The following is a 12,941-nucleotide window of genomic DNA, read 5'->3' as shown; positions in this document are numbered from 1 at the left end:
CTCTCGGACTGGTAGTTCAGGGTGTAGCACTTCACAATTTCAGGTCTGCGTGGACGCCCATCATTATAGGAGGCGAATCGGAGCTCTGTTTACGCCGACGAACTGAATATGCGGTTGCGAATATGAACATTTACCTCGGACTTAATACCAGTTTATCGTAAGATCATCCAGCACTCCGCATTTCGTCTTCAGAATCACAAGTGATGAAGCTCTCTTACCCGATACAAATCTCTGGAATACCGCTAGATCTATAACATTATACCTAATGGCAGACGGAGAAGTAGTTCATGCGTGCCCCGTGAAATGGGTAGGGACACTGACACTGTTTATCATTTATGCTTTGAATATTCAGTTCAGCTCGTACGTTATCATTCCTCTTTTTATCCATTAGAGTGTGTCCAGCCACGTAGCTAAGAAAGTTCGTTTTGTGTGTTTCTATTGTTCTTTCGTCTCCGCTCTTACGGGTTCAGTCTTCATATCCATAGAGCTGTGCAGGTATAGCCGTCACCTTACTGGACTTTGGCAGGTTACTTTCCCAACGTCCTGCGTATAATGCCACAGAAACAGCTGAACAGATCTGACTTATTTTGTATTCTACTATTTACCTCTCATGTAATACAGCACCCTAATTATGTAAATGTATTAGCTTACACTATGATCTCTCATGAGCTGGTGTCCTAAAAACGCCACTACTCAGAACTCCATAAAAAAAGCAAGCCCTGCTATTCATACGTGAACGAAACATTGTACAGAACAACGGGCAGTGCCCTCTACCATGTACTTCATTTATATGACAAAGCAGACAACGTTCGCTTTCGCGCTTGATGCACCTTTCTGTAATGAAGTAATGTCTGAAAAAAATCTGCACAAATATTCCGACAGATCTCGATAAGATTCCAGTGGTGCAAAATTTGAGAACTTGCTTTATTTGTTCATAAACGCAAAATTCTGCACTTGAAATAAAGCAAAACCCTTGTATCCTATGGCTGAAATATCAGTGAATTACGAATTAAATGTCAACTCATTGCAAATACCTGGGTGTAACAATTTGCGGGGATGTGAATTGGAATGGTCACATAGACTATGTCGTAGGTACAGCAGGAAGCTGACTATGGTTTGTTCGTAGGGGACTGGGAAAATGTACTCAATCTCGCTCGTACAACCCATTCTAGAATGTTGCTCAAGTGTGAGGAACCCGTGATAAACAGAACTAACAGCTTTATATGACTCACCTGATAGCGTTAAGGAAATAGTGAAAAAAATCTGAATTAACAAACGCTTGAAGACAGGAATGTAGGAATATACAACAGCCCCCGCGTATCGTTGCTGCAGGAACAGGGGAGACAAGTTTCGGCTAATTACCACGTACGCCGAGTCATTGTTATCCCGCTCCATAGGTGACTGAAACGGGAACATATATGAGGATACGCCGGACAGCGACTAGGACAACTGAAGTTCAGAGGAAAATTTGTTGGTGCCATCTGAGGAATGCTACTGCACGACTACACTTGCGTATACAGTGCGCAAGCAACCTTGCGCTGTTCGTCTACCATCATTACTCCCCATTTTTTGTTTCATTCGCTAATGTTCTGTGGAGAGAACAATTGTCGGTAAGCCTCCGTGTGATCTTAAATCTTGCAAATTTCACAATCAAGATTTCTCGTGAGATATACGTACGAGGGAGTACTGAGACGGTCACAAAGCAATCCTTGGGTTGTGGAATACTTTTTTAATGAAACAGCCAATCCAAGTAATTGCAATGCAGATTGATCAAACTGACGTTAAAAGTGAGAAAAACGGACTAACAGCATATAACGGAACCACATATTAACAGAAGGCAAAAATCAATACTTTCAATTATACCGAACTGAAATATGCATTTCGGTCACATACAATTGTCCGATGCATCAGACAGTCGGGAGATGACAGCACAAACCATGTTCCTACAGGTTCAACTTGTGTTAGAGATCACCTATTAGTCGAATAGCAGGAATGCATGTAACTAAAAGACAATGCAACAAACCTCAGGGGCAGAGAGACAGATGGGAAACACGTAAGTATACTTTATTATCCCAAAAGTACCCGCCATAGCTGTTAATACATTTATTCTAGTGTGAGACAAGACGATCAATGTCTTCATGGAAAAATGTGGGTGCCTACGGAATTATGAGTCTATCCAAGCATGCGCTGCTGCTTCTCAAGCAAATCGGCAGCCACGAATGTCTTTCTTCAGGGTTGCAAAAATATGGACATCACATGGGGCGAGATCCGGAACGTATGCAGGATGTGTAAGGACTTCCCAGTGAAACTTCTGCAGCGTACTTGAAGTAAACTTGATAACATGCGGACAGGCATTTTGCTAGCACGTTGTTTCAACTACGCTGCAAAAGTTTCGCTAGAAAGCCCTTATTCTAATGTACAATGGTGTCAACACAATGATCGCACATCCTTCTTCCCATACAGGTTATAGGCTTTCGCAAGAACTACTTAATCTTTCTTCGAAGAAATCCCATTTAACTTCACAACGCATATCAGACACTTCCTTATGACCTACACTTACCTGTTACTATCTAACAGTACGTCTCTGAATTCTTTCAATGTATGTTGTCATTCACACTTGTTAAGACTCAAAATACTGGAAGACTATTCAAGATTAGGATGCACTCTTGTATGTGACTTCCTTTACACCTGCATAACGTTTTCCGAGAACCCTCCAAACAACTGCCTTTCATTCATTCGCCTTTCCTAATACTAATTTTAAGTGATGATCTCATTTGATATAGCTTCTCGGCGTTACCCCTAATACTTGTATGACGCGACGTGCTCTAGATGTTCACCACTCTTCTTGCGCTCAGATGCTGAGTTCTTTTCTTTGCCACAGTTGTTATATTGCATCCACCCTCGGGTTTTAAGCAGCTTTCTTTATGAGTTACCCAATATAAAATTATTGCAAAGAATATTACTCAAACTGGCGTCAAACGCTGGCAAAAACAGACCAACAGTATATACCTTAACCGCAAAGACATAAGTCGGTAAGTGCTTTCAATTATCGCAGATTCCAATGTGCATAACTTATCGGTCACACACAATTGCTTAATGCATCAGTCTGTCAGGAGACGGCGCACAAATCATATCCCGCAGGGCCAAGTTATATTTTAGATCTTCTACGAGAAGAACAGCAGGAAAACAGGCGAACGACTGTAGACTGGAACACTACATACACTCTTCTGGGTAGTTTTTGAGGGCGTGTCCCTCACCCGTAAGGCACATGCCTGGATTCATATAATCACTCCCTCAGAAACTAGTAAAAACAAATATAGTAACCAGAAAAAAGTCCCAGATTTTATAAATAACTACATAAAGCAAAAAAGCAAAGACGGAAGAGTCTGCCTAGTCACCAAAATGTCTCGCAAAGTTTACCACCACAGTGCGATCAGTCCCTTGACCGAGTAGAAGTCGATGAACAGACTGAACGCAGCTGTTGGTATATCTAGTAAGGCAGAACTTCACTACGATGGGCGGTGTGTGTGTGTGTGTGTGTGTGTGTGTGTGTGTTTGGAGGGGGGGGGGGGGAAGGGGGGGGCAGACAATCGCCATTCACGCTTTCCACAGTCTGGTACATAAACTGAACCGACTGCTCTTGACATTGTCTTAGACGCAGTCTGCTGACGGACATAAATGACATGGTCATGCAGTTTGCATCTAGCGATTTGTTATCTCATATTTTAATTTACATCAAGTCTGCATGCTATCAACGCAATGAGACTTATTCTAACCTAGGCTTAGCTTGCTATGTATTCGTTTAACTAATGCGTCTGGGCGCTTCTCTTATAGTAAAATATTTAAAATTCGGTTTTCCACTAGCTATTTTTAAAACTGTCATTCCGGCTCAAGGTCAATGGCAGCGACACAACTACTGCACTTCAGCACTAGCCACAGGGCAAGAACCGACGCATATTCGGAAATAAACATTCCAGTAAATAACAGTTGCTGCCAAATGCACACCACATCTTTTGAGCCAAATGAAATTTATTATTTCCTTTCTCCCTTTTTCCAAATTCCACAATGACAATTTTTTTATAACGAAACGCCTGGATTTTTTAAATTGTGCATGTACACAAGGAATTACGGCATTTTTTGTACCATTACGCATGTTAGCAGTACCTACTGCGTAGAAAAGATACAAACTTTCTTCGTTACCACCGTCATACACTGTCCTAGTCGGCGATACGGGACTATGCGTAAGTCTACTGGTGTTGCAGATATTTCGCGAATGCTATCAGCTGCACGGCTCGCAACGGTGATGATTCACTGGCACTCATCGAACAGATGCAAAATTTGTCACCTTTTTTCTGCTGGTAAATTTTAAGACCCGTAACACAAACATCTCATGATGCAAGCATAAAATGTATCCTGTGGCAGACGACGGGCAGTAAAAACATTGGGTAGCAAGAAATTACTATTTTTCAGACCCCCGATAAAGGTAAAAAACGAAACTACAGCATAATCGAACATTTTTGTTTTCGTCTACTTATACAGAGATTGACACAAACGATATAGGTCTTAGCACGTCATCACTCAGTAAACATTAAGCTCAGTTAATTCAACGATCTACATCAGCTGTTAATGCCGTCAGCGCAGTAACAGATTCATAAAAGTACCATTAATTTAGCCCAAGAAGTGGCGTGGGGGACATTTTCATGCATTTGGCGCTGCAAAGTGAGCTCCGACCCTGCCCTCGGAACCAAAATGCAGCGTGTAAATATTATGGTCTCGCTTCCACAGTTAGTCAGCCAAATCAAGATTAAGAACAACGTGTGATATCGGACCATTCACATGAGAAGTTTACACATAGCAACAGAACATGCGATACTGCAATTAACCTAGAGCAGCGCACACGACAAGACCAGCTGACAACCGTTACACCTACACCTGGCTGTCAACAAAACACTCTTGTTCCTCAATGAACATCCGTTCATACATTTGGTAAACCAATTCTCTGGGCGCTCTTAAAATATGTAATGCAAGAGTTCCATGACGTAAAGGGCAATGGGCGTGACTTTTAACAGATTTCCTAAATGCTGTCACGTTTGGAACCTCGTGGCCTGACAGATGACAGGTACAAGGGGAAGTTCCTCACTTTCTAGTTAGCTTGTTTACCTGACTCGAAGCTATTGCATCAAGTCTGTGACTAAGAAGACTGAACCTAACAGGTATCTCGCATATACGGTTCACCCGAGATTAGGAAACCGTATCACACATATGTTGTATGCATGTAGGAAAAGGAAATAGTGCCGACCAAAGTAACATACTGTAAAATAACTGCAACCCTTCCGTTTGATACACGGAAATTTTGTTAGGAAGTCTCACACTGACGCCATTCGAGAAACATAATCATGACACTCCTCTCAAACTAAGTAAAAATTACAACTGGAAAAGAAAATGCTTTAATGTAAGACGAAATTAGGTCACAAAATGTTTAGTGGGCAATAACATTTCCAATTTCAATTGTGTATGAAATGTGCGAGCCGGCCACAAACCTCTGGAAAGAAGCTGTAAGCAGCGAAACGAAACAAAAACAGTGACTTGTCATTTTTACACACCACGAACGCGTATGTCTCGTAGTCGCTCAGCGTGACGGGGATGATGTAAACATAAGATTTTTTGGTAAAACGATTTTGTCTTCTCTTTATCGGCCTGAGAGCGGTTGTCAATGAACGACTCGGCTTCTAATTCCAATACTATACACTAGAAATACATAAAAATCCCTTACTGAGCGTGTCACAGTCGCATATTTACAGCCGGCTGATTATGAAACAGGGCAACAGGGACCTGAGACCAAAAAATCTACTTGTATTTGATATTAAGCAAATCAACTGTCAGATTTTTTTCTATACATTTGACAACAGAGACTTTTGTATATTCAGAGGAACCACATATAAATGAAAATACTTTCGAAATAATGCAGGATATTTGACAAATGTGTTAGCCAGCATGGAGGATGTCAACGGGTCTGGTCCGTGCGCGTCGTCCCATCGGGGTGAAGACAGCAAGAGGGTACTCACCTTTCGACTTATTCTTATGCACCAACATGAGCATCTGCTGCGTCTCCCAGGAGTCGGGGCGCTTAGCTTGCACCACCACCGAGCTGTCCATAGCGGCCGACACTGGTGAGGCCGCACTCACGAGCACCATTGAGGAACCATGGGGAGCCGTCGCCGTCTCTAGTTGCTGCGAGGGCTCCAGAATTGACGGCACCAGTCACGCAGTCAACACGGAAAAACAACACAGCAGCTACCGATAACACCAACACCACAACGCACCCCGTATCAGTTTGCCTGAATCCTCATCAGAAATGGTGTACTACACATTTATGACGAATAACGCTGTACAACAAAATTCCGGACGGTCAGAACCCCTTCTCAAAGGTTATTTCCATCTATGTTGCCCGGGTGGGTCATAATAACGCACAATACCATTCATTACACACTGTTACAACATAACCTCAACCAGGTTTTCACGGAGTATAAAAACTGCACTCAAAACAAAACAGTATCTTCCAATATTTCTCAGAACTCTCTTTACACAGCAAGTTCCGTTATGTATATATCTCTGACGCTAGAGAGTAGCAATATAAAAACCACACACACAAAAAAAACACTTCTAATATTCGATCGGGGCATGAAATTTATTTATCTTCAGAGGGTAAAAATTGATTTCCTATGCTCTAAATCGTAATCGCAACCTGAGAAGATCTTTCCGCATTCCACCTGATAACGTGCCCACCCCCGTCACAACCGTAATGGACTCGCCCACTAGGGTCAAAAGCACGGCAAGCAAAATAACAACACGGCTCGGCGTAGAGGCACACGAGGTGGACCGCAGTAGTGCTGTATGCGGAGGTGGCCGAAGATACGTAGGGTAAGATCCAGCATGAAACTTTGCTCTAGCATCCAGGCGTTGTGTTAAAACACACTTTCTGCTGTTATTAGGTGCGACGCAGTGGTGCCGCGCGAAGGCTCCTTACACCGGACTAGACAAAGGACGACGTACCACAACAAACCGGGACACACAAACAGCACAAGCGATTTCTTCTTCGCCTCGCACTTGCACGGCACACGCAGAGAACTAAAAATCACTGATCACTTGTGGAGCGAGGTCCCGGCGTCGAAACGATATCCGATGCGGCCATCGTCAAGAGTCACCACGGCTGCACGTGACTGTTATTACAAGCTACACCAAACATCCGGAAACTCAGCAACTAGCACACCCCAACATGGCAGACAGCGACTGGCGTGGTCGGGCGAAGTCCTTTAGTTCCGCATCCCGCCGCTTGGTGACACTAGCGGCACTGCTCAGTCACAGGATAGCCAACACAACTTCGCACCAGATGACTGTGCGGTTAGGTGTTTAGACCGTGGCTAGCAGCACACGTGATCCAAAGACAAATTGCAGATAAGAAATCTGATTCGCTACCTGGACGGGAAGCCGTCATAGTGACGACGCTTGGTGGAGATCGCTATGAAATAGGCCGTAGGATGAAGTAAGGAACATAGGTCTCAAGTATTACAAAAGACTCTTCGCATACATCCGTACGAATGCTAAGCGATGTGATTCCGCAGTCTCCATTGGCGATTACTTGCTTATGACGTCAGTAACTGGCGACCTACTGCCAATGAGAATTCAGCTTTCAATAACAGAGCGGAATTCGGACTCGCAAGGCTAGTCTTCCCATCTCTTCAAGGGTAACCGCATCATGGATTACTATTGGGTGAATGAACGGCGGAACTATGTGTTCACTATGCAGAAAACAGCCCTTGTTACTGACTGCCATGACGCTGTAATTATTTAGCCACTACTTTACTGGGTTTCACAAACCTGTTTGATGTTTTGAAAGAGACAAATTACAGATAACTAAAATTAATATTCTAAATAACTAAAAATTATTTTTTTCGAACACTATTTCCCATTTTTTTCTTATGTTGTGTGGTGGGAAATGCACATACAAAATGCAATTAGATGGAGAAAAACAGTAGTCCTGTGACATTATTGATAATGATAACGCAATAAGTTTGAATAATTTGAAAGTAGCTCAAGGGCTAACGTATCACAATAGAGATGCGAGCTTAGTGGCAAGTCTTACTCGTTAAGAACTGATTTGTAGTATCGGTGTGACAATAGTCGCAGAAAAAGTAAAGCATTTTTTAAATATTTCATTAACGATTATGTTCTAAATTGTGCTGCCTTACAACAATTAACGGCCACTTATAGAGTGTCGAACAAATCATACTAACGTACACGTTTTCTTAAGCATTACGTTACTTTTACTGTACTCGTTTGAGCCATTTGCTTAGCTGCGAAGCGTTCGGGTGACTGGATGCGCCTGCCATCTGCTGGCGGAAACTGTAATCTTGCGTACTTGCAGTTCAACATCCTTTTGGGAAGAAAAAGTTTACATAAATTGACACGCAACCTATATGCGCCGTTATCGTTTGGGACCCCCATATTTGAGAGTGTTGTATCTTAGACTGGATTAGATATTTATATCTGTCTTCGAGTAAGCTAAATCTCCGATGAAAGTAAATGAATGAAAATAACGCACTTTATCGTCTGAGGTACACTGGAAATATTGTAAATAACAAAAGAGGGGGAGGGACGCACACACACACACACACACACACACACACACACACACTTAATGACGTGTAAAATGAGAAAGAAGATGAAGTTTCTCGCATTACTTATAATTATGACCTGATTAGTTTGTATTATTTCTGCGCAACAGCTTACACCAGATAAAAAAAGGGAAGATAGATCTGTATATTTTGATGTATTTCAAACGTTGATAAGTTGTTCGGGCGTCTAGCATTGTTGTTATTGCTTCTGGAAAGATAAATATTTTTAATTTTGAGGGTGGAAAACATCGTCACCATTTAGAGGTCGTATCACACAAAGGTGCGAGACAGCAAGTAAAACTATCGTAAACTGGACGCATTTTGGCCCAACTTTTCTGGTTCTTCCAGATTAAAGATTGTCTTCATTTCTGTCAAAAACTGTGTGAAAAGTGACGGTTTTTAAGTACTTCCTGACACAGAATACAAAATTAATCATTATTGTGTAATTTTTTTTTCATTTTTCCTAAAAAGGTTATGTTACCCAATTGCAAGGCAACTTTAGCCCATTTACACATTAATTTTTTGAAAAGTATTTTTTATCACCTTATAGGTTTCTTAATATTGTACATAAGTTGTGAAGAAATAATGTTAAATCTCGTTCTGTAACATAAAATAAGCCAAAACAGGGCAGTTATATAAAGTTCATGTACTGGTACTTTACTGAGTACTTTATTGAATGTAAATGTCATACATCGGAGTATAACAGAAACATGGAGTTCATCTGTTTCAAAACAGAATATTATCCTCTCCTAATTGATCTGGGTTCATTTAGACGAATCACAGGTAGGAGAGTACCCTCTCACCTTCATCTTCTACTTATTTTTAGGGGAATCAAGCATTTGCATTTCCAAGTCTACAGAGATGATTCCTTTTCCAGGCTGCTCTCTTACTACAGTAATTACCATTTAAAGGAATTATACACCAATCGTGGAAACCCATGTTTAAGCAGAGCCTTGTTTTTTGCTACATTGTTGGTTTTGTGCCATTGAGGTGGGATACTGTATAGAACAGTTACATGGCCCAGGACAAAGTTGTCTTGTTGTTGTTGTTGTTGTTGTTGTTGTGGTCTTCAGTCCTGAGACTGGTTTGATGCAGCTCTCCATGCTACTCTATCCTGTGCAAGCTGCTTCATCTCCCAGTATGTACTGCACCCTACATCCTTCTAAATCTGCTTAGTGTATTCATCTCTTTGTCTCCCTCTACGATTTTTACCCTCCACGCTGTACTCCAATACTAAATTGGTGATCCCCTGATGCCTCAGAAAATGCCCTACCAACTGATCCCTTCTTCTAGTCAAGTTGTACCACAAACTCCTCTTCTCCCCAATTCCATTCAATACCTCCTCATTAGTTATGTGATCTACCCATCTAATCTTCAGCATTCTTCTGTAGCACCACATTTCGAAAGCTTCTATTCTCTTCTTGTCTAAACTATTTGTCGTCCATGTTTCACTTCCATACATGGCTACACTCCATACAAATACTTTCAGAAACTACTTCATGACATTTAAATCTGTACTCGATGTTAACAAATTTCTCTTCTTCAGAAACGCTTTCCTTGCCATTGCCAGTCTACATTTTATATCCTCACTACTTCGACCATCATCAGTTATTTTGCTCCCCAAATAGCAAAACTCCTACACTACTTTAAGCATCTCACTTCCCAATCCAATTCCCTCAGCATCACCCGACTTAATTCGACTACATTCCATTATCCTCGTTTTGCTTTTGTTGGTGTTCATCTTATACACTCCTTTGAAGACACTGCCCATTCAGTTCAAGTGCTCTTCCAAGTCTTTTGCTGTCTCTGACAGAATTACAATGTCATTCGCGAACTTCAAAGTTTTTATTTCTTCTCCGTGGATTTTAATACCTACTCTGAATTTGCTTTAGTTTCTTTTACTGCTTGCTCAATATACAGATTGAATAACATCGGGGAGAGGCTACAAACCTTCCCAACCACTGCTTCCCTTTCGTGCCCCTCGACTCTGCCATCTAGTTTCTGTACAAATTGTAAATAGCCTTTCGCTCCCTTTATTTTACCCCTGCCACCTTCAGAATTTGAAAGAGAGTATTCCAGTCAACATTGTCAGAAGCTTTCTCAAAGTCTACAAATGCTAGAAACGTAGGTTTGCCTTTCCTTAATCTTTCTTCTAAGATAAGTCGTAGGGCCAGTATTGCCTCATGCATTCCAACATTTCTACGGAATCCAAACTGATCTTCCCCGAGGTTGGCTTCTACCAGTTTTTCCATTTCTCTGTAAAGAATTTGCATTAGTATTTTGCAGCTGTGACTTATTAAACTGATAGTTCGGTAATTTTCACATCTGTCAACACCTGCTTTCTTTGGGATTGGAATTATTATATTCTTCTTGAAGTCTGAGGGTATTTCGCCTGTCTCATACATCTTGCTCACCAGATGGTAGAGTTTTGTCAGGACTGGCTCTCCCGAGGCTGTCAGTAGTTCTAATGGAATGTTGTCTACTCCCGGGTCCTTGTTTCGACTTAGGTCTTTGAGTGCTCTGTCAAACTCTTCACGCAGTATCATATCTCCCATTTCATCTTCATCTACATCCATTTCCATAATATTTTCCTCAGGAACATCGCCCTTGTATAGACCCTCTATATACTCCTTCCATCTTTCTGCTTTCCCTTCTTTGCTTAGAACTGGGTTTCCATCTGAGGTCTTGATATTCATGCAAGTGGTTCTCTTTTCTCCAAAGGTCTCTTTAATTTTCCTGTTGGCAGTATCTATCTTACCCCTCATGAGATAAGCCTCTACATCCTTACATTTGTCCACTAGCCATCCCTGCTTAGCCATTTAGCACTTCCTGTCAATCTCATTTTTGAGACGTTTGTATTCCTTTTTGCCTGCTTCATTTACTGCTTTCTTATATTTTCTTCTTTCATCAAATAAATTCAGCATCTCTTCTGTTACCCAAGGATTTCTACTAGCGCTCGTCTTTTTACCTACCTGATCTTCTGCTGGCTTCACTATTTCATCCCTCAAAGCTACCCATTCTTCTTCTACTGTATTTCTTTCCCCCATTCCTGTCAATTGTTCCCTTATGCTCTCCCTGAAACTCTGTACAACGTCAGGTTCTTTCAGTTTATCCAGGTCCCATCTCCTTAAATTCCCACCTTTTTCCTGTTTCTTCAGTTTTAACCTACAGTTCATAACCAATAGATTGTGGTCAGAGTCCACATCTGCCCCTGGAAATGTCTTACAATTTAAAACCTGGTTCCTAAATCTCTGTCTTACCATTATATAATCTATCTGACACCTTCTAGTATCTCCAGTGTTCTTCCATGTATACAACCCTCTTTCATGATTCTTGAACCAAGTGTTAGCTATGATTAAGTTATGCTCTGTGCAAAGTTCTACCAGGTGGCTTCCTTTTTCATTTCTTAGCCCTAATCCATATTCACCTACTACATTTCCTTCTCTTCCTTTTCCTACTGTTGAATTCCAGTCACCCATGACTACTAAATTTTCATCTCCCTTGACTACCTTTTATCTCATCATACATTTCATCAATTTCTTCATGATCTGCAGAGCTAGTTGGCATATAAACTTGTACTACTGTAGTAGGTGTGGGCTTTGTGTGTATCTTGGCCACAATAATGTGTTCATTATGCTGTTTGTAATAGCTTACTCGCACTCCTATTTGTCTTAGTCTTTGTTTTTGTCTTAGTAACCTATATTGGACCACCAAGTATGATTCTGAAATGTTGTAAGAAATTTACAAAAATTATACTTTATTAAAGGGGTAATGTTTTTTAAACTAAATAATGTAAAGAAATTATACTTATTGAATTTTATTGGTGAAATTAAGATTCACAGACAAGAAAGTTGTTATACTACTTCACTAAGTCTAGACAGGGGAATGCCTTGTAACAATGCTTCCAACACAAAAACAGAGTTGTAAACCAGTGTGACCAACTTAGACTGAGACTGTACATGCTAACACAGAGTATAGAACATTCGGCTTCCCATTATCTTCAGCATAATCTTTGGAGGAAAATAATTTATCTTATTCCTGTACGAGAGACAAAGCCGCCCCAAATAGCCAAAGTTGGCCCAGTTTACAGTAGTTTCTGTGAGAGTCATTATTTCAGAGGCAGAATTTCAGGTTTAACAGATGCCATATGTGCTGGAAAATAGTCTACTATACTCTCATACCAATAAAACTAAAATTAAGTTGCAGGGCTGTTGACTGCTTCAAGTATCAGGGTAGCAAATATCCCAAGTTATATGATTATGCGAT

General features: G+C 41.1%; 1 protein-coding gene across 1 annotated transcript in view; it reads right to left on the bottom strand.

The window, feature by feature from the left end:
- Positions 1–7,014, bottom strand: part of LOC126424850 (serine/threonine-protein kinase minibrain) — a 498,832-nt gene extending 491,818 nt beyond the window's left edge. Inside the window, exon 1 of the mRNA XM_050087659.1 lies at positions 6,066–7,014. Coding sequence (XP_049943616.1) covers positions 6,066–6,195 — 130 coding nt within the window. The 5' untranslated portion in view covers positions 6,196–7,014. The remainder of the gene's footprint in view (positions 1–6,065) is intronic.
- Positions 7,015–12,941: the final 5,927 nt, after the last annotated feature.

Source organism: Schistocerca serialis, chromosome 10, assembly GCF_023864345.2.
Source record: "Schistocerca serialis cubense isolate TAMUIC-IGC-003099 chromosome 10, iqSchSeri2.2, whole genome shotgun sequence".
In the NCBI taxonomy this organism is placed as follows: domain Eukaryota; kingdom Metazoa; phylum Arthropoda; class Insecta; order Orthoptera; family Acrididae; genus Schistocerca; species Schistocerca serialis.
Note: the sequence above shows the minus strand (reverse complement) of the source record. Positions and strands in the feature narration are given on the sequence as shown.